Here is a 22793-nt window from a genome sequence, read left to right as displayed (position 1 = left end):
AATGAGTTAATATGTTTGACAGATTATTGATGTGGCAGTGTACTCTGAGGGGACAAGAGTTATCTGTCATGCAAAAATTCAACAATAGGATATACATTTATTTGAGACAAAAAAAAAAAAAAAATCGTTAACAGACAACATTGCAAATAGTGATATATGATATAAAAAAACAACAACAACATGCGGGGCGATATAATTCCAGCTGTATTTCTCTTTTATGACATGCAGCTGAACTGGGAAATGACAACGCTGAAACCAGTTTCCTTGGTTACCATTTTCCACATAGATCGACCTGGGTAGAGAAGACATAACTTCATATCACATTTGCTTTATTTACAGATCAGGTTCGGCTGAACTGCAGATAAATAAATGGGCCGTTACTCGTCACAGTGGTGGTCTACAGAGCCTCGGTGCTTCTTTACCTCGCAGCATTCGCATAAGCAGGTAGCAAACTTACGACCTGCCTGGTCGTGTCTGCGCTCCTTTTGACTCGGGTCCACCTCAGGATGCAGCTGCATTTAAAAAAAACAAAAACTCTGCACGTTCCTGTTTCACTAAACCTGCTCCGAACTCCTGCAAGAGACACATTAACAGCTGCTCTGCTCTGCGAACAGGCCCGTGTCAAATTGACTTGACTTGCATGCGGAGACCAGTGGGGAGTCCCCGAGAATAAAACATGAAGCCGTAAAATGATTCACAACACAATAGGGAAAATGTTTTAAACATTTTTATTAATTAACGCAACTTACAGTCAAGCCAAAGAGTGAACTATATTAAGTGATACGTATTCACATTATGTCCTAAAAGGGTTTACAGCATATCTTGTGTTCTGTAAGCATAATTGTTACCAAAAAATAGGGAAATGTAAAATAGAAATCAAAGCTTACGACTTTACAACAACAACAAGGAGCTTAGCAGTGGATGTGAACAAATTATATCAGCAACGTAAAGACCCTCACCAGAACAGGAATGACAGCAAATTCAGTTTTGGCATGTTGTGGTTTAAATAAGGGAGAAAAGAGATAGAGAGAGAAATATACATATATATATATATGTACAAACTCAAAACAGACAAATGAAGGGAGGTTTGAATTCACACGGCTTTGCAGGGCTGCCTTTGCCAAGAGACTTTGGTCGCTTTGCTTCTCCATCATGGCTTACGATGACAAAAAAAAAAAAAATCAACAACAACAAAAGGTACAAAATGAAAATGAGGGAATGAAACATCAAGAAAAATGGAGTGTCCTGGAATCAGTTCTACAAATGAAGAGGAGGGCTGGAGGGAAGGGGGGGATATTTTATATCTTTCAAGAGTCTACAGATGATTGTCTGATTTCCTTGAATGAAAAAAGAAAATCAAGAGTTTTGACTACAACTCCAGGACAGACCCTACATTCATAGGAGGTAGATAACATGGCAACGACACAGCACGAAGTCTTAAAGAAATGTGTCTGAACGGGAAGCGAGCTCTCTGTCAAGTCTGTGAAATTGTAGTGCATAATTTTGTTCAACTTTTAAGGCCAAATAGGAACCTCATGTGTACATCTAAGGCTAGTTTAAGACAAAGGTGTGTGTGTGTGTTGTGTGTGTGTTGTGTGGTGGTGGTTTGGGATGGGGACACCGTAAGCAGATACAGCCCTTTCACGGCAATACCTGAGTCAACAGTCGCATTTAGACCATAGAAGCTTGGCGAACATCAACTCTTTAGTGAACCAAACCCGATTGTTTTGGTGGGTTTCTTTTGGCTACGCAGACACAGGGATATAAAACAAAAAGATGACGAAGACGAGCTGAGGGTTATTATTATGATGACAAGTTGCATAAAATGACACGTTATCATTTGGCCACAAGGTGTAACAACAGAAGTGTCGGGTTTAACTGGTTGTGGCGTGCGCACAGCCTGTAGTGACATTCAAACCTCCCGAGAGGGGAAAATTAAAATGTTATTGGACAATATGAAGTACACTAAAGAGAGAAAAAAAAAAAAAAAAAAGTCAATGCAGCATATATCAGGCTTATGAGGTACTTCATGAATATATATAGATATATCAACCTTTTTAGAAAAGCTCTTCAAAGTCATATTATTCCTTATAATTCCTATTGATAGCATAAAATACCTCGTCAGTTATTTCTTTTTTACTTTCAGCCCAACATCACATGGGCCTGTTTTTTTTTTTTTTTTTTTTTTTTTTTTTTTTGAGACTGCTTTGAAAGTGCAAAACACAAATACTGATCGTTCTATGCAGCATCTACACGCAAGGTTGCATGGTAATTAAAAATGGAACTGTTTTGTTTGTTTATGCGGCACGGCAGTTTTTGTCAAACCTTTGTGTTGAAAGGACTCACGAACCCAAAGCTGGGGCGAGATGGAGAAGAGCGAGAGAGAGCGAGAGAGAGAGAGCGGTCCGACAAAAGGCACACATAAAAGAACTACGAGCGACGCTGGATGTTTTCAGTTCGGACTAAACGACAACAATCTGAAGTTAAACTGCCACACAACCCCATATGTACCTTTCGTCGAAGTTCACGATGATTTGATACGCTGTCGAGTGTATTCAAATGTGTATATTCCCTTTGTTAATTGTCAACATGCAAAATTACATCTTATACCTCGAAGAAAAATGGCGGCGCGCGTGTGCGTGTGCTTGTGTGTGTGGCTACTTTGTAGGAAAAGCAGACGTGAGCTGAGGACGAGACGGAGACATCCACCCTGGTTTTATTGCAGTTAACATGGAAGAAAAAAAAAAAAAAAAAAAAAAAAATGGAGGTTGATCTATCCCGTATGAAACCATTCAGGTAAAACTACAACAGAACAATCTGGTTCAAAGTTTATCCGACGACGAAGCCATTCGTCCCGCCAACTCAAAAGTCCAACGGCGTTGCCTTGACCCGCCAAGAAGTGGACAGGCTGGTATGAAGACCAGTTAAAGTACCAAAGATCTGCAGCCCAACATTATTGCTGTACATACATCTTTTCAACAAACCTTTACCGCCACTACAAACTTTCTTCCTCATCCTCATCATCATCATCATCAACACCAAAGTTTTGCCGGAACATAATCATTTCATAGTGAAAAGCAATTTACGATGGCACGTTTGAAAGATCCAGTCATGTGTACAGTTCATATTAAGTGTGAGTGAGTCCTCGAGTGTGCTGGGTTGTTTTCATCGCCGTATTGTAAAAATGACATTAAAAAAAACAACAAAAAAACAAACAAACGAGACTCCCAATTACAAAAATTTGGTCCCCTAAAATGTAACCAACTAAAGCAAATGCCCAGTCATACATAATCACTTGGTTTTCGATTTATTAAGGTTCAAGCAAAGAACAGTTCTCACACGATATTGGCTTGCATTGGTTTGGTCACTACAATTTTTTTTTTATTATTCTGTTACCATCGTTATAAATTAGGGATAATGTTAGCTAGCACCTGACACTGCTCTGAGGTAGTTTTTTTTTTTTTCTTCCAAGTTGGTAAATAAAAAGCCAAGTCATTCTAATGACTGGAAATGCTTTGAAAAAAAAAAAAAAAAAAATACAAAAAAAAAAAATACCCACGAGTCTTATATGATTGGGTGCATGTAGATCAGCTGGATGGCGTTGGTTAGGTTTGGTGAAACTCTGTAACAGTTCTCCACAGTCAACATCTGATTTACTGCATCACCGAGCTCGACCCCAAATATCCATCGGACGCAACTGCGTCACCTTGCGGCTCCGTCCCGGCCGCCAGTCTCGCTCACTCTGCGCTGCCATCCTGAAAGAGTTCCCGAAGCAGCCTGTGTCTCTAAAGCCAGAAATGTACGCGTGGATGCGCAGAAACGCCGATATTCCCTGACAATTGTCATGAATTGACAAATTTGAAATCACAAAAGAAATGAGGATAAGGTGATTTCACGGGTACAGTGATTAAAATGAATGAAGTTCAGCCACAACAATCCCTGTGGTAAACGCCGAGATAGTTCATGGGTAAATTAAAAACGTAGACCTACTTGTGGCGCTACAGGATAACTTGAGGGTTCACAGCAGGCTCAGCTGGTATAAGTCTCTACTGTCATCTGGTCAGAGCGGCAACGTCTCGCCAGACATCAGACATAAAAACTCTGTATCTCGTGAAATAGAGAGAGATTTACATGGCAGTAATAGGCGAGTCTCGCACGGTAGCTTTGAGTAAGAAACAAGAGGGGTGGACCAACTGACTGGCCAACATTACTATCTGTAAAACTGCTAGTATGGCTGAAAATGTTGGGAAATCTCTACTCTATATTGAAAGCGGTTGCTGTAGAGCAGACAGCCTGAAGACAATCGAAGGGGGTCACGGAAACCGTGACGAAGAAGAGACACAACGGCATGCAGCGGACATGAGGGGTAATGGTTCTTTCCTCGGGTGTGTCATTGTCCCGTTGGAAGTTGTACTCAATATTTGAGACTCGGGGAGCTAAAAGCGCGGATACAGGCAGACTTTTAACTGTGTAGACCTTGAGGTCGCCACACTGGTGTCACAAGGCTCCAGGTAACTGGGTGGACATTGGCATGTGAGCTGTCTGAGACAAAGTGATGCTTCAGAAAAGTCTATGTAGGAAAAGGAACAGGAAAATGACGCCTGCTAAAAGCCAGCCAACTACTAACGGAAATCATAGACGGTCATTTATAAATCCGGAAAAACAACTGACGAAAGTAAGGAACACGAGCAACACGCAAACAAAAAAAAAAAGTTTCCTTGCCTTCATGTGGTACTGCGCTGACGAACTCAATAAGCCAAACTCAGGCAGGACTTTAACATTTTACTCTGCGAGAGCTGGACAGGAATATCAGACCGAGGGCTTCAGCACAAGCCAAAAACCTAACAGCAAACAAGATCACACACCTAAACAACCATCGTATGCGCGCGCGCGCACACACACACACACACACACACACACACACACACACACACACACACACACACACACACGCGCGTGAACTGTAGACTCGTTTATCTCGTGTTAATCGATGAAAAGATCAGCGACATCAGGTGTGATGTGGGTGATATCTATGTCAATGAAAGAAAGAAAACAATACTTTCTGCAATTATTAAAGCCTATAAATAAGAGAAAAAACACAAAAAGAAAAATGGAAAGGAAAGGCTGTACACGAGAACGGAAATATGAGAACAAATGTACTGGATGGATAGCCTATACAATATTACAAACCACCAAGGCTCTAATTACATTCATTGTTATTATTTGGAGCTAAGAAAATAGGATCTACTCTAAGAGAGATTTGTTTATATCAGCAATAGTTTCTCTACAAGAGACGGATAAGCTGCAGAGAGGAGAGACATTACTATACAGAGGGTGATGGTATGGGATAAATTGATCTGTTGGTTGTTGCTTCATTTTGAAATTTAGCTCTTTTTTCTCAAAATTTAAAGAAAGTAAACAGGCTGATCGTTACACTTTGAGAAAGTTTATCTCGGCCTCTTTCAACCTAAACTTTAAAGACATCAAGAAAAACAAGATTACCATTGTGCTATTATGTAAATAAAGTTAACTGATTAAATTAGCTTATGATATGCCATTTAGTTCATTAACCACCCATTTCAACAAACTGCTTTTTCCAGGTTTTTGGCCACTCCAAAAGATAACGGGAAAAAAACAGCCAAACTGAGGTGAATGTGTGCATTTCATTGCCCATGTCTGAGAGAAACGTGTCGCGTAATATCATTAGGTTACCACTGCAGCTGTTCTGAATGCCTTACGAAGCACCTTGTGCCCCATTTTACTTGTAAAGTGGTGCCACATTCATCCAGGCTGGGAGTCTTTGTTTCATTAACATTCTTGATTTCACTCACTATGACGAAGATGATTTATGTGAACAGGAAAAGCCTCCCGAGTATTGATATGTATAGTTTGTGGTGGTGTCTGACACAAAGAGGCTTTACTTTAAGTGTGATTTTATTTGCACATTGCAGTCTTGGACAGGGACCAGGTCAGACCTTCCAGCACAGTTTATCCTCACACAGCACTTTGGCATCCAACAAGCAGTGATCACCAAAACACCTGTTTTTCCACAGCTAATCAGCTCCTTTCAACGCCGGCAACCCACCCACTCGGCTAAACACAATTCACTCTTTCATTAACATTTAAAGGCATCAGGATATTTGTGAAAATGACATGCTGAATGCTGGTTGGTTAGATAGAATCCCTCCCCATCAGCTGGTCTGGCTATCTCTGAATGGCGAGTGCACACAAGGAGAGCCTCAGCCTGTGCATCTTTTATTTTGAGGAGCCACAAATGCCAAAGAAAAAAAGAAACCAGAGGCTGCCAGTCTGCCCCCTGATAAATACTCTTAATGCACGAATAGCTAACGAAGTCCATTCTTGTTTAGTGCAAAAATAACATCGTCAAATATTTTTAGTTTTATGTCCAGGAAAAGCAATGCCATTCTGATCTGCTTTAATAAGGTGCTGGTATAGGTAATGTAAAACATAACAAGGCAGTAACAACAAGTACAAACCCATCTCTTAAAAAGACACCTCAAGGCTTTCAAGCCAGGTCGCTTTGGATGTCTGTTATGTTGCATCAAAATATTTAATATTTTTTATCACTTTCTATACGACATGATAGCTTTTTTTTTTTTTTTTTTTTTTTCCTGGAGGACAACCTCCAGCTAATACACTAAATAGCCTCGCATCCCTTTGAGAAACAGTCCGAGAACTGAACAGTCAAATAAGTGAAGATACTTGCGGCCTGCATTCACACGGAGACCGGGACATTCACACCTGTAGGCTTCTCATGAAATGTAAGTTCGATTTGTTCTGATGTAGTCACGCTGATCAGTGAGACCGGATCAGAACAAGACTAGTGCTTATATGAAGGATCGAAATGCATGATTGTATACAGAAATAAATGTTCTGTGGTCAACTTCATTTCATCAGAAACTGTATTATACGCGTTAGATTTCAACAGGCATGATATTCATCAGGCTGATGCTCTTTTTATAGAGCAGCACCACAAGGGTACGTTTACTTTGTCCCGACTGAGGATATGCAGCGATCATGACCAAACGTGGGATTTGCATTTGTTGTTATACTGCTCGGGTGGAAAACCAAGGTGTCAAAACAAATTAAAATAAAGTCTGTGATTTTAGTGGTGCATAGAATAAAAGGAAAGAAAGCAGGGAAAGCTGTGCGTAGGTACAAACACAGTTCAAGAATTTGGTCATACAGCTCAACACTCAAGAAAAACACACACGTTCTCTCTCATCTGTTTGAGGAAAACTATGGAGAAAAAAAAAAATAAGATAAAAATCACACGACTACATAAACTGAGATAGTGCGTTCACCATCATGCACAGCAAGCGTTTAAAATCTCTACTGTCAATGCAAGACTCAAACAATGCCAATTAGATAGATAGCAGGGGTAATTATACAGAAATGGCCAGCAGTGTGATGTTACCATAACACTTAAACAGGTAACAAGAGGTAGAACACATGGCCATTTTCATACAATTACACCAGTGTCGCACAATATGGCCGAGCATCCTGCGTCAATTGAGGAACACACGTCTATAAAAGTCATACCAATGTTCTGCTATCAAAAGTGCATCCAAATTTACATGTTGTGAGACCAGCACCGATTAGAACAATATTGACATCATAACAGTAAATATCAAGTACATGATTTTCAGAATGCCCCACAAACACAGTCAGTCGGATTTATAGTTGCTTTACAGGTAATGAGTAGAAAGGGAAACGCAGGGGAGCTCATCGAACGGAGAGAAAAGATCCTCAAAATGATGAAGCATCTTTCTAGCATACAAACTAAAAAGCCTTGTGGACCAATCCAGTGAGGATTTAAGGTGGAGTACAGTGAAAACTTCTAGCACCTAGAATCAACATGTCCTTTTGTGCTTTCATATCTTCTGAATATTATTCATGTAAAAGTTTGTAATCTTGTTTGGCTAGGAAAGATTGCGTGTTACAAAGGATACACCCAATTTGTTTTAGGCTATATAAAATCTACAATGTTACAAATGACCACAAATACTTCATCCCGTTAGAAAGGCATGAAGATGCTGATAAGCACTAAGAAACGCTACTAAATGCAGTATGCTAAAAAAACACACAAAAAAAAACAAAAAAAAAACAAACACAAAAAGCCCTGATTATCTACCTCTATAAATGACCCAAATTCATGTGAGATACCCCACTGCTAAATCTCTTGGTTAAAAATGATGCATAGTTAGAAAATATAGACAACTCGCCTCCAATCAAGACTATGTGAACATTCGCCTGCTTGACTTAGTAGTAAAACTTAGGTGGGATGTTATTAAGTAATAATGTTATTAGTAAGACTGTGACAGTCTTTAAAGGCAAGAGAATATTTGCATTTAATATCTGTATACAAATAGACAGTGTTAATTTAGACTACATGTGGGCCAGTCTTAAAAAAATGCTCTATAGTTTTTCAGCAGCCTCCACTGAAAGCTTATTCAAAATATACCTCATGACCAACATTACTATATAGTATAAAGACTCATAAAAAGCCATTTGCATAAAACCCAAGCTTGCCTGCTCCTGATTCTTGGAGCAAACGCTATATTAAAGAGGTTCTTTTAGGGAATTTCGATCAGTTAAAAGTCTCAAAGGTTGCAGCTCTCGCTCCACTGTACCGAATGCCTGGATATCGAGAAGCCACACAGATATCCCGCTCTGATGACGACATTGCAGAAAACACTATCCTGCTGCTATTTACATTACAAAATTGAAGTAGGGTTGACGTGTATAAAGGAAGAAATAAACATTTATCACAAATGCCTAAATGTCTACAACATGAGTCAGCTACATGCATATTCATCGCGAAAATGATTGAAATTAGAAACAGACTACAAAAACAGAGGGGAAGCAAGAAGATTTCATTATGTTCCCCCTCTGTGTTGATTTCTACATCATGTGTCTCTCATCAACACGGCTCAGAATACATTAGAAAGGTGTCCTAGTTGGGAACCAGTCCCAATACGCTACTTCTCGGTGTGAGAACTAGGTTACTGGTGCAACTTTATCAGTTCAGACGCATGAGTGGGGCAGAGAAGGATACAAATTGCTGCTGTTTCGTTCTCTAACTGAACACTAAAAGTCCTCATCCAGAATAACCTAAGAGATGGTTGAGGGGTTGAACAAATCTGATAGACAGAAGTTGTCACCAGACTTGGTATATAATGGTCATCAGTGTCAATCAGGGACAAATACTGAAAACCCAGCAGATGTGGGGCAACTAGTTCATAGTTTTACAGACAAGTGACAACAGAAAGATGGTCTCAAATGGCACTTCTCACTATATGTGAAAAAAAAAACTAAAATAAATCATACACAACCCTCATTATATTAACTGCTTTTGTCCTGATTGAAAAACCCATCCCGGTCAGTGCACTTTGCTTCAATTGGCTGATAAATAATGTTTGTCAGAGGACTAAATCATTAGGCAATTAAACAGTGAATGGACCCCCCCATCTTTGAATTTTGTCTTCTCCCTCCAAGCACCAAGACCTTAACAAACAAACAGGAGGAGAAGGGTGAGTGGCTTCTTCTAAACCACCCCACTGTATGTTACTGTCCACAAGTTTAGAAATGGTAGATCTTTTCTGTCAGTGTACAAACTTTACCATTTCCTTTCAGCCTTTGCAACATATTTCCCTCATAACAAATACATTTAGACACTAATGTACAACATGTAAATAAATCCTCTTTCAGCTCCGTTCTCAAGAATGAGGGTTTCTTTTTCATCTTACAGTCTAGGAGGTAAAAAAAACAAACAAAAAAAACAACAGTCTAATAGCTGGCTTGGTTTTGATGGGTTTAAGGGCTGAAGTACAATTGTAGACATATAGGTAACTGACAGGTTTGTTCGGTAGGGAAATGAAGATGTGAAACCACTGTGACGCTATCTACAGCTGACAGTGAAACAGCGAGGGGTTAGTGTGTTCCATCAGTGGGGTCTCACCCACGCCAACCTGGGGTTGTGTGCTCTCAGGCAAAGTACATGGTGCGCAGGGTGTCCTGGTGGATCTGGACAGCCTTGGCCAAGGCCTGCTGGTCACGTCCGTTGCTCTGGCCTGATGTGTGACTGCCCTCGGCACTGAAAGGAAAAAAAAAAATAATCACGGGTGTAAACAGGGTCTGTCGTTGCAATTGCCGTTTGAAAAGGCTTGATTTGTCCATGTCCTCACCTGTCATGCTCTTTGTCCACCAAGTGATAGCGAGCCCGGAAAGCCACTAGATGGGCGTAGTAGGCTGGTGCTGGGATGGAAACTGACCGGGTGCAGCGCACGTAGGTGTGACAGAGCTGGTAGGTGAGGACCTGCAGCTCATCTGATGTGAAGTGGTTGTCGTCCCAAAGCACATGGTAATGAGATGGCCTGCTGGTTCCCTGCAGGGAGACGATGGACGAAAGGCGTGGCGCGTTATTAATGAAAGGCTTCACTGTGTTCCCATTCAAAACCAGACCCAGAGGAAGTCTTTACAATCACACCTAACCCTCATTCGGCTCGTACCTGAATGCCAGCATGACTGCAAAGGTAGAAGTCAAACTCCGATGGGTGAGTAATTTTGGTGTCCACTGTGGTGCCTGCAGGAATGTTGCCACTCTTCCCAACCTGTAATCCACACAAAATTTCACGAGCGAGTTTAATTCAAAGGGAGGCCGAAGGTCCGTATAAAATTACACAACTTTCACTTGAAAAAGGTGGTTTTCACAGATGGGAATTATCAAGTAGGAATGTAAATGTTAGTGCCACTAAATTACTAGGACACTGTTAAGAGAGAGTATGACAACCTCCACATGAGCACTGCTTGACATGTTTTTCTACAGCAGGTTCATTTTTAGAAAGTAACTGCCAATGAATATTAATAAATAAAAATAAAAAAATGACACGATTGTGTTCTTAAACTTAAATGCTCTCTCTCAAATTGAAACAGGCAAAACTCCCCTTACTACCAATGACACAGTACTGACCCTCTCGTTCCTGTCCATACAGAACAGTCTCGTGTGGTGTCTCTTCTGTACGACCACAAAGGTAATACCGGGCTGGTAGTCCTTCTCTAGTTTGATGCAGGCCTCGCGGATTGCCAGCAGCTCATGCTGAAGAACCTGCATGTAACAAAGTCAAAAGATTTTAAAAGATTGACCAGTAACGCGATGCATAGAGTAAAATAAGACAAATTTAGCATGAACTAAATTTACAGTTAACATTAACAGTAACCTCTGCCAACTCAATTATTTTTCTTACAGTGGTACAAGTGCATAAGTAAAGTTGTAAATATTTTTCGACATATCATAGTTCATTCTGTATCATGCCTGATTCATGTATTACCTGGTTGAATTGGCCCTCAGAGATTCCATCTCGATAGTAGATGATTCTTGTGGGCTTGAAGCGGGTCGATTTGTAGAACTGGATTAGCAACTCCCTCACCATTGTAGCCAGGTCCTGGATAATGTCCTGACGATGCTGCTGCACCCGCACTGTTGCGCAATATCGACTGGGGTGGGCATCCATACTACCAACCACCTAAAATATCACCAAATTGAAGGAAACGCTCCTAATGTTAATGTTACAAATTAAAAGAGGGTGCACCCTTCAATACCTCTAGTATTTTGGGGAATGAATGCACATACATTAAACTCTTTGAATATGAAGTCGTCCTTCAGGCCTGAAAATTACAGTGTCAAGCAAAAGTACACTTCGCTTTGCACGGCTTTCAGTGTGTTGCTGGAGCTGCAAGACCAAAGCTTTGAGGTGACATTACTGAAGCTTGGTTCACCCTTGGAGCCCTACAGACGTACTTCGTGTCCAATTCACATCCCTTCCTCTTGGTTGAAATGGTCACCAAGTATTAATCACAGGATGGTAAAGCGCATATCAAAGGAAACAGCATGACTTGACCTTTCCAATGATGCAAGTAGCTTGTCTCTGCAATGCAGTGTCGACAATTTTTTTTATTTTGAAGTTAGATCTGCATCGAGCTTTACATCCATCCCCACACCAGCTACTCATTTGCATAAGTCATGAACTCATCATTGCAAAGTGATATCTTTACTAATTTCTTCATGTATTTTCACTTCACTGCTTCTAAGTTGAATAAGTTATAGTCACTTCATGACATCCTACATATTAGGGATGGGAATGTTATATTGCAGTCTACAAAGACATCACACTCCCTTCGAATCCAATATAATAGCAAAGTCACAACAACTAACCAATCGAGGCAGCGATAGTCCAGAAACTCCTGACTTTAGTGAGTCTAGTGGCTTTGAAGAGAAGCTTCTCCAAATTGGGGACGTGCCGACCATCTACCGTAGTAATACACTGACTATGGATTAGTACCTCATACAACCCCACTTCAAACAATCCAAACTATCCCTTTACCATTAGCCTTTAAAAAAATGAAACAAAACATGGACAAATGGACCATTTTTGTTGTTGTATAATATGAAGAGATGTTACGAACTGCTGGCCAGCTTACGCCATTTCAGGGTTATTATTGGTGGTGTGAATGCAAACAGAAAAAAAGCCCTTGAAGGTATGTAGTTCTCCGAGAAGCTCCCTAATGGGTAGTTCCTCTCAGGGAGTCCCATGAACTGTTTGTTACTCAAGCACTTATAACCATTTCATAAGACACCATCCTTTTTTTCCTTGATATAAGGACTAATATAAATACATATATAGAAAAAATACTTTTTCTAATTCTGGGCATGTGATCCCCAAAGAGTTGATGACCTGGGACACTTCCTGCAGCAGCTTGGACTGTACGGAGCATGAAAGATTGACAGCATGCAAGAGTGTAGTAGCAGGAGAAATATGACCACTAAGGCTTGAAGCTAGTAGAAGTGATTGTGGCAAATTTACAGCCTCACTCTTCACTGCCTCTGCACTGCTGCATCCTTGTTAAGCCGAGCTCGTAGCTCAAAGGGCTCTGAACTACTGAATGGGTCGCGAGTCGTCTTTTTGGTTGTTGTTCTTTGAGTCAGTGTTATTACGGATGAAGATGCATTTTCAAATTGTGAACGGAACGTTTGAGCCCAAATAAGTTGTCCTGTTTTCAGTGTCTGTCGGGCAGAGCACAGAAAGAAGCTGACGATAGTGGCCATGATTGACTCCATACACGTGATGGAAGTAGTCGGTGAATGGTAGATCTTTCCGTTGCGGTGTGACGTTACTTACAGCAGCGATGGAAGGCTTTTTTCCGTCTCCTGCAGGAGGATGAGTCACATCGGCACCGAGGAAGATCACTGGCTGCTGGAACACCATTGGCCTGGCACGAATATGCACAGAGCAGACGTAGTCAGAATTTAACACAAAGAAATACATTTATAGTGTTGAACAAATAAATATATTTGTAAGTATGTCTTGGCTTGATTCTAACTGTCTCGTTGAATAATTATAACGGTGGCTATATTTCCACTAACCTGCCCTGTGGGAGGAGGATGTTGTTGACGCCGCCCAGCTTGACGTTGATCTTCAGACAGAGGTTGGAGAGGGTCTGAGGTGTTGTCTTCTGAACATTCTTCACCTGCACACACTGTGTGGCCATGCCAAGTACCGTGTCGCCAACACGTTTCACCTCAGCTACAAAACACACAAGGAGGAAATGTCAACATCTAGCATTTTGGGTAATTTTACTTGGTGAGGGTTTCCTTTATGACTTAAGCTTAATATATTAATGTCCTGGTTGTTTCCTATCTTTGCAGTAACAAAATACATCATGTTCCCAGCTAAATGACACAAGAACAGACTGCACGAGTAGATCTCTCACCATAAACTGGCGTCTTTCCTGGTAGGATGACGACCACCAGCTGGAGGCCCTGGTAGGTGTACTTGAGATGTCTGAACATGGGCTCGACGCTGTCAGCTCCCTGGGCATATTTACAGAAACAAGGTTGACCCTGGATGGGCATCCCAGCATCACGTGAGATCTTCCTCAGCTGATCTGTGAACGCTCTGAGAGATGAAGAACTAGTTAATTTACACTGACACTCAATGTTGATTTACACTTCTGATTTTGATTGGAAAAAAATAAAATAAACAACTGAGGTAAGTGTTGGACTCTCTGTCCAACACTTACCTCATAAAGCAGATACTTAATTGTCCAATGCTGCGCATGCCCTGCCGGCCTACATACCTAAGAAAACGTGTCTCAAGTTTTCAAGTTCTATCATCTAAATGCTTTTCTTGACGAAACTTTTATTTTGAAAATGTTATGAGGAACATTATGTGTAGTGCTGCAGACCATAATAAAATGGAGCCTGCTAGTTTTACAGGCACTAAATTTAGCATTTAACATGAAAAAGCTCTTGGCATACTGGTTTGCATACACAGTTAAGTGCATATATGCAACAGACAAAGCCTGGCTTTGTCGCTGTAAATACACGGCACAGCTGTGCATAGTCAACATGTGCTCCTACACTCCCAAAGAGATACCTCCGTTAAGTACAACGCTCATTAAACTGGACTGTCAAGGCGTTTGGGGAGAAAAAAACAAGCACAGCACACCGACCCCCATCAAACCCAATAATTGTACACAACAATCCACTCTGCTGGAGCAAATGCTTTCACCGTATCACACTTACTTCAGCAGGAGTTCGGTGCACTGTCGCTGTGGCGCGAAGCAGGCAATGGCCCACACTTTGATCTCAATGCCAGTGTGGAACTGCTTGTTCCTCATGTCCCAGACTCCCTGGATTGGTGTGGCTATTGCTTTGTTCTGCAAATGACAAGTGACATTATTAGTGCCTGTCAATGTACACAGGATGAAGTTACTCCAGTCAAACTCAGTACATTAGCTCTATCAACACGTCCAAACTGGTGACCAACATACCCTGCCTCCATACAGTATTGAAGGAGCTTGTAGGACACGGCCATTCACTTCTGTCATCTCATCCCTCACCATCACCCCAAATTCACGAACGTAAGGATCAGTGTTGAAGTTGGCACTTCTCATCTGAAAAAAGAAAAAAAGTTTAGTTTCAGTTGGGATTTTCATTTCATTTTGTTCAAAAGTAACCATGAAATATACATGCAAGACAAATGTAAAAAATTATACACATTTCTGCTCAGTATGTTATATCAGTAGATTCTCAGAAAAGTCATTAATTTAGAAAACATCAATACACATTTCTAATCATTAGTTCAATCATTGTGGTGTTGTGGAAGTGTTAGTGTGAAGCTGGATACAGTATTTATACATTACTTTATATCAGACTGAAAACTATGGTTGGTAAGTAACATAACAACCAGTTAAAATATTATCTGCCCAAACAGCAAACACCACTGAGCATGTGTTTGATGCCAAATGGAAAAAGTTGGCAAAATGGACAGAAACTTTTTCTTATCTCAACTTAATCGTCAAGTGAAGCCAAATAAGTTAATAAACAGGCAAAGCGCCCACTGATCCTTGTTCTTAAACTGCAAAAATGTCTGTTCAAGTTCATTTTTGTCTGCTGCTGCCAGTTTCATTTTCCTTAAATCCTGAGTCCCAACTGATTAGGTCAACAAAACTATCAACTGGCGGCTGGCATGTGTGCCTGGTTCAAAGTTCTGTGTTGGCAGGAGTCGTATGTCAGCTACTGGCAACAACCATCAATGTCAGGGGTTTTTCTCTGGTTTTTTTTGGCAGTGTTTCGAGCACTGGGTTAACCATCTTGACAAGGTTAGTTGTCAGCCGCTGACCATCGGCCAAACATTATTGATGAATCCTGGCCTGTAGCAGTTGGCACAATATGAACACTTTATCTTTCCTTTCTGACGTTGCTGCAGTAATAGTGTCAAACTGGAGGCCTTTAAAAGTTTATTATTTTTTATGGTCACAGAGCAGACATCTGTGATGCATCCAGTAAACATTTTCCCCTCAGTACTTACCAATTTACTAATCTCATCCTGACGGTCTGGTGCTGATCGGGCTGTGGCACGGATCATAGTGGAGGTCTGATTGTCTGTGAGCTTTTTGATGCAGCGCTGTCCTGCCACAATGTTGCACACCTGGTGTGGCAATACATAAAAACAACATATGTTTAGCAGAAAATCAATGGTCAGCAGTCACTTTTCTTAAAGTAAATAGTGTTACACAAGATGATGCTTACCTCTAGAGGTAGGTAGGTGTGCTTTTGCTCCTGTCCCACCTGTAAACACGGGAGGTGGGGGTATCGCAGGATGAGCTTGTACTTGTCTTTGAAGTACTGTGCTACAGTGCATTCAATGGTTTGGCCATTCTCCTGCTGCAGAGGGAACCTAAGGGAATTAAAAAATGAAACACTCATGTCTGTGAAACAATATGAATCTGCAGGCAGGGGAATTTTCACATCACTTTGTTTCAATTTTAGTATCATCGTACATCAAGACAACTCATCTGGACCAAGAACTCATACTTTTAAAATAGTAAGTAGTCAATCTGTAATTTTACAAGGTGTATTATCTTTTCCTATCCCAGTATGTTTTAAATTTTCTGTTACAGCAAATTTATTGTTGCTGGAGTGCAATTATATGTTGTGTATTTAATATTGTATGTACACAAACAACCCTCACAATATTAAAATGATTAGATTATAGAAAAGATAAAAGAGCATTCTTACGTTTGGTGGCTGGCTGGTCTTCTGGTCACATTACAGACTCTGTACTTCCTCTTCATCTGCCCACAGTGAGTGATCTCAACCTTCAGGCCTGAATGGAGGAATCACAATAAAAGATTAAAGAGGTTCAAAAACTGCCAATAAGTAAGACAAAGTAAAGGCCAATTTTGGGTGGAAGAAAGATATGGTAAAATAAAAACAGAACAAGACGCATGCAATAACTGAATAAAGACAGAAAATGTTATATTTAAATTGTTCATATACAATACTCAACAAATAATGTAGAATTAAGATTTGTATCTTCTATGACTTTTAACTGACAACTTAGTCATAATGTCCCCCCTCTTACAAAACTTAATTAAAAAAAGGAAAGAACAATTAAATACCAATGGCCACTGCCATAAGAGCTCGTACACTTTTCTTACCTTTGATTTCTTTTGTAAATTTCACTCGTTGAGAATCTGTTAAGGGCTTCTGTTGTTCTTCAATGCTTTTGAAATCCAAGACCTCGCACATGAACTCAATTACAGGCTGGGCTTTGTAGAACGCAGTGGCTGAAACTGCAAACAAAACAAGAACACAGAGATCAGATTCATTGAAACGACTTAAATTTATACAAAACTTGCCAAAGGAACGTGAAAATTACCATCGATGTTGAGCATCATTTTCCAGAGGGAAGGCCTGACAGACTGGTGGAAACCAAACCACACCTCTCTGCCACCACCGAGAGGGTTCGAGCATCCCTCTGAAGGAGTGAAAAAAGAGCGCCCCACTGGGGTATACCTGTAACAGAAAACAGTCAGTGGTGACATTTCAATAACGTGTTCAAAGAAACATCAGCTATCAAACTGACTAAAAACAAAGACAGAAAGAAAAAGAGACATATAATTAACGTCAGAACCATAATGACAATCATAGACCAACCTCATAGAAGGCAAATGTCTCATGACCACGTCCAAGGCTTGAATAGTCTCAAAAGGGACGCTAGGTAGCCGCCCCGCTAGAGCCTCATGCAGAGCCTGCAGGCTAACACAGGACACCCACTTGATGGATACTTTGAAGCTGCGATCTTTTCCTTCACCAGGAATTGTCACCTCAAGCTCCACCTGTGTAGTAGATGGGTCAGAAAGGAAGAGGGCAGATGTAGTGTTGTGATATTTGAAGACTACGATCTTTTTTTTAAACATTTTTCAACAAGAGGAGATTTGTTTGATGCTGGTTGTCCTGTAAAATACATACTTTGTCTCTGCCTATAGGTAAGGGCATGGCAGTGTAAAGGTTCTTCCTTCCATCATACACCGGCTTTCGATCACCAAAGATCTGTGTTTTAAAGTGCTGGACCATGTGCTCCACAATTTCACTGAGTAAAAAATAAAACAAATGAATCACAACAATGCTTAGGACATTTAATTCACTGCTCAGCTGATTAGAAATATACAAATGGACATACCGATTCACCCTTCTGGGGCATTTCTCAGGCTTGATGTCAATGTCATAATGGTAGACCTCCAATTTGGGGATTTCCATTTCAAAAAAGTTGGCCTGGAGCTTGATTGTCCTGCCCATGGTGCCAAAATCTGGCCGTGACGGTGGCTTAAACACATATTCTGGCACGGGGGAAGATGGGGGGTCTGAAACAGGTGGGTCAGAGGAAGGAAAGCCACAAAAACATAGTAAGAATCACATTATAGAGATATCACAAATATCTTAAAGACCCAATCTGTATATTTACACATATAACTGAACTTTTTGAGATGCAGATTTCTTGTTTTACCCCCAAGTTAGAAGCACTTAATGGAAAAATATTGGAAAACAGAAATCTGAGTGTGGTAGCAGGTTTGAATCATGTTCTCCCAGCTACGAGGAATTTCTTGTTTTTCGTACTTTAACACAAATAACCGATAGTATGATTAGCAAATGTTATCTATTTAAATTTATGCATTCTCTAATGAAACAGGTCAGAACAAGTTCTGTATAACCAGTTCAGCTGTGTCAAATAAGGATCCAAGTAAAAACAATAAGGATTTTCAATTTATTAAGTGATGATGCCGAACAATTTCAGATATGTAATGTACTTTAGTAATCTGGGGATCCCATAAACTAAAAAGTTGTAAATAGCGGGTTAAAGCAATCACTGTTTTGTCTAGCAGGGGTACGTTGTTTTTCGCCTTATCCAACAAATCATGAAGCCAAAAGCGAGTGAGTCAGGTCATCATTCAAACAACACTGTATGGTTTTGATTGTTTGGAGTTCCAGCTGAGTCACTCACTTGATTATCTGAATATTCAGTACATTCCAGATAATATCCTCAAGTCAGCATCACAAATAAGCTTGTGTGTTGGCAAAACTAAACCGTGCTGGCAAAACTCAAACCGTCATCGAGTGATTAGCAGCGTACGAGTATTTGGGCTGTCCGAGCGCCAAATCAGAACTAGTCTGTTCATCTTATACCCTGAAAGATGTTTGGATGTGTCCGTTTTTAGCATCAACCTGGAAATGAAGCACTAAACTTTCATCATTGGTAGCTCATCCACAATGGGAGGGAAGAGGAACGCACACTGGGGTTGGAGAGGGGCTGACCACCATGAAAACATAAGTGCAAAAGAAAAATAGTCGCACATTGGTACCCACAATGCAACAACAATTTAATAAGTTACCAACCAGCTGTCATGATAGAGCACATCTGTGTCCTATCTAGGGCTGGGATATCGGTATTTTATCGTATCGTGATACAGGACTCGTTAAAGGTTGCATTACAGTCAAGTGATGTCATTTTCTGAATTTACCGGGCTGTTGTAGCTTGGTCTATTATTTGCCTTTCACCACTCACTCATCATATCTTCATTTTTTTGTGTTTATTTATCAAATATCATTATGTAAACATTTTGTGAATCATGTAGTCATCCTTACAATATCATTGTAACATAGATAGAGATATTTGGTCAAAAAAAAAAAAAATGTGATGATGTTCGATTTAGTATTGCCCAGCCCTCGTTCTATCCCCGATTTAGTGCTTGTTGAGTTAACCTGTCCCCAGATACACTGAAGAGGACTGTCAAGTCAAAACATTGGTCTTTTTCTTTTTTTTTTTTAACACACATTCTTGCATCATGGCTAAGAGTGTGCAACTAATTTTCTTTTACAGACATGCTTATCCAATAAGCTCCACATCTGCAACTTAAGATATTTCAGGCCGTCTGTCAGAGGACACACTCCATTCCCCTCAGTGCCTTATCTTTGTGCTGCAGTCCTGCTCATTCAAACAGAATAACACCCATAACACCTAGTAATATTTGGGGGGTTTTAATGAATGCCCTTTAGTGTGTAAGAAAAACACCGCAATGAGATGCATTTAGTGAAGGCTGACAATCTGGAATGACACCGGTTTCTTTAGCACCAAAATCACCTGTGTCCTATTTTCCAGACAGTTTCGATACTTAATCAGAAGGTTAAATTGTACTTCAGCTGACTACATACTGCAGTGTTGCTGCTACACTGGAGCACTGATGGGACCAGTTTAAGCCTGAAAAGTCCAAATATGGGTAAAGCTTACCAGAGCTTATTGACCCAGAGGAACGGGGTCCCTCAATCATCTCAGGAGCTACAGAGGACAAAAATTACATGTTAGGAATACTCAAAAATTCATTTGGTCTGATTCTTCTTCTTTTTTTTTTCACTGAAGCGTGATGGTTATACGAGTTCCCCATTTCTTTACACAGTCCTTTGCATTTTTTATTGATAACTGCAAGGATTTGGTCTGATACACACTGTACTGTAATATAAAGAGTGGTGAAAATGTACACTGAACACAGCACATAACATCTGGGTTTACTACTTAAGAGGTTAAAAAAAAGCACCCCAAAAAAAAGCAATTGCTTTATGTAGCTCGTGGAAATACAAAGGAAAGTAGTGCGACTCATTATGAATTATATATTTCAACTGTAAAGACTTGCTTCATTTCAGTATGTCCTGCTCTTATCGCTTCAACAGCACCGCCAATGTTAAAAGGCTCTTATCAATATTCACACAGGAGGTAGGTATCAAGCAAGCTGGCAATCTAACTCTGGTGAAGCCACCCATTCATTCCCCTGGAAATAAACTCTCCCTGCTACCAAGGACCAAGTCCTACTTTTAGTAAGACAAAGACAAGAGGAAGAAATCCCTCCTTTAACATAGAAAATAAACCCGTAAACAATTACTGTATTTGTGAGAAATACAATAAAGTGTTTGTGTTCTCTTTGACGAAGACAAAAAACAAAAACGACACATGATAATAAAAAAAAAGGGGAAAACCTCATGAGGGACATATTTTTTGTCTCCTCCGCCGCATGAGTTGACAAAAGCTACCGGTGGCCCCCAAACCTCAAGTCAAACTTCACAGGCGTCCATCTCCTTTATTCTTCCATCATAAAGGTGAGTTACGCTCACCTTTATGATCGGGACGGCGATTTAAAAAAAAATGTAAAGTTGAAGCACGTCGTCGCTCCGGACCGGTGATGAGGTGATGAGGTGATGAGATGATGAGGTGATGAGGTCTCAGGTCTCTCGCTCGGCCGCTAAAATGTTCCTTTAATTGTTGTGTTTTTTTTTTTTAACGATGAACCGCAAACGCACTAAAAAAAAAAAAAAAAAAAACAACGACGCGCGTTTATAAACGTAACGACTACGGTGAGGAGATGGGACGCCCGTCGGACCGACCCCCCCCCTCCCTCCCTCCTCCCTCCCTGGATGATATAAAAACATTTAGTGGGAAGTTTCGCTGAAGACAAGTTGGGAAAACGAGGTGCCCGTTGAAGCTAACTCGGCTAGCAGAAGCTTGTTGTTGTTGCACGCTAAGCTAAGCTCGCCTGTCTTACTAAAGCCTCCACTTAAGACCTGGACGACGTGTTCTCCGTCAAAGGATTTGTTCCGTTTTAGAAGAACCGGTTAAATAAAAAATAAATAAATAAAAAAAAGAACGAGATATGAATTGTTTTTTTTAAAAAAAACGCTGCTACTAAGTTAATTTGTGCTTGTAGCCGCATCACATAGCCGATGCTAACGTTAGCAGCACCACTTACCTCCAGCAGAGGAATACATTTTGTCGACTTTTTGAGCGCGTCGCGGACGTACAGATCCTCCACTTTATTCGGGCCGAAGTCCACCTAAACTCATGCGTGGTTCGAAAAGTACGGTCTATGTCCGAGATCGCGGGAAAGAAAATCCAGATCGGAAATAAAGATATTTAGTTAGCCAAGTGCTAAATATTTGGAGTCTCTCATCCTCGGCACGGCCCCATCCCCCCAACACACAAAACGGGAGCCGAGAGAAAAGAGGGCTGGAGGAAAAAGGCACATGCGCGGCAAGAGGACTTCCTCCTACGCACTTCCGCCTTCGGTCGCGTTTTCCTTAGGCAGCCCGCATCTTCGTATTTACACGGTTTATTACCTTTTTTTTATTTATTTATTTATTTATTTTTTTTAAATTTCACAATAAGTGTATCTATCCCAGCGGTGAGATATTTTTGAGCTGTTAAAAAAAAAAGCTCGTGTTGATGATAGCTAAGTAAACTGAACACGTCTGCAATAGGAAAAAGGAAAAAAAAAAAAAAAAGGATAAAACCTATCGTATATGATATTTCTTGTAAAACATTATATACAATTTCGGCAAACTAGGTTTGCTGAAAAATCCATTCTATCAATTTGTTCACCGGTGCTCCAAGTTTAAGACTGATATCGTTGCTGTGATTGATTGAATCACTGTTATTTCGCCTGAACAGACAATGTTCGTGTTTCTGCTGAAGCCGATGGGGGGGAACGCTCTTGCTGGCGGAACTCTTCAATGATGTCAGACATCAGACGCACGCTGCGCGCTCTCAAAATTGATCCGAAATCAAATCGAGTGAGCTGTAGTTTTCTTAATTGAAAATATTCATTGGCAGTATATCGTGAGGTAACAATGCTGTTGTGGTTCAAGAAAATACGAACCGCAAAGAGAGTTAATATAACTTGCCAACAAGCAAGAAATGAAAGGAAGCGGTTTAACCTCGGTGGAGGAAGTATTTCCGGGGGATTGGCTTTGACTCACGAGGAAGTGGCGGGAGACCGTGGAAAGTTAGGATATCGACAGTGGAAAAGTTTGGAAGGTTGGAAGTGCAGCTACTGTGGAGCACAATATAATGCTGCTTTCAGGGATGTATTGTGCAAAAGCAAGC

The 22793-nt window shown here is 40.6% G+C and overlaps 1 protein-coding gene across 1 annotated transcript; it reads right to left on the bottom strand.

Moving 5' to 3' along the window:
- Positions 1-710: 710 nt before the first annotated feature.
- On the bottom strand, positions 711-21881 carry ago2 (argonaute RISC catalytic component 2). Its single transcript, XM_069175746.1, has 20 exons — positions 21661-21881; positions 20154-20201; positions 18051-18231; positions 17840-17960; positions 17525-17706; positions 17247-17383; positions 17026-17160; positions 16604-16691; positions 16115-16262; positions 15894-16013; positions 14854-14976; positions 14606-14739; positions 13792-13976; positions 13445-13604; positions 13200-13290; positions 11352-11546; positions 10994-11128; positions 10533-10634; positions 10209-10408; positions 711-10117 (listed from the first exon to the last, which is right to left on the bottom strand). Exons 1-20 carry the CDS (start codon positions 21677-21679, stop codon positions 10009-10011), a joined length of 2613 nt encoding a protein of 870 aa, XP_069031847.1. The 5' UTR covers positions 21680-21881; the 3' UTR covers positions 711-10008.
- Positions 21882-22793: the final 912 nt, after the last annotated feature.

The sequence above is a fragment of the Embiotoca jacksoni genome, unplaced genomic scaffold (assembly GCF_022577435.1).
Source record: "Embiotoca jacksoni isolate LCO1_2020_lvr unplaced genomic scaffold, fEmbJac1.0.p SCAF_7, whole genome shotgun sequence".
In the NCBI taxonomy this organism is placed as follows: Eukaryota; Metazoa; Chordata; class Actinopteri; family Embiotocidae; genus Embiotoca; species Embiotoca jacksoni.
This window is presented reverse-complemented; position numbering and strand designations above follow the sequence as displayed.

Excerpts from the sequence above, each read along its gene's own strand:
- ago2 (XM_069175746.1), bottom strand. Across the intron at positions 16,692-17,025 it reads ATTTACAAAAGAAATCAAAG|GCCTGAAGGTTGAGATCACT; the intron begins GTAAGAAAAGTG and ends TCCTCCATTCAG. Across the intron at positions 10,409-10,532 it reads GCAGTCATGCTGGCATTCAG|GGAACCAGCAGGCCATCTCA; the intron begins GTACGAGCCGAA and ends GTCTCCCTGCAG.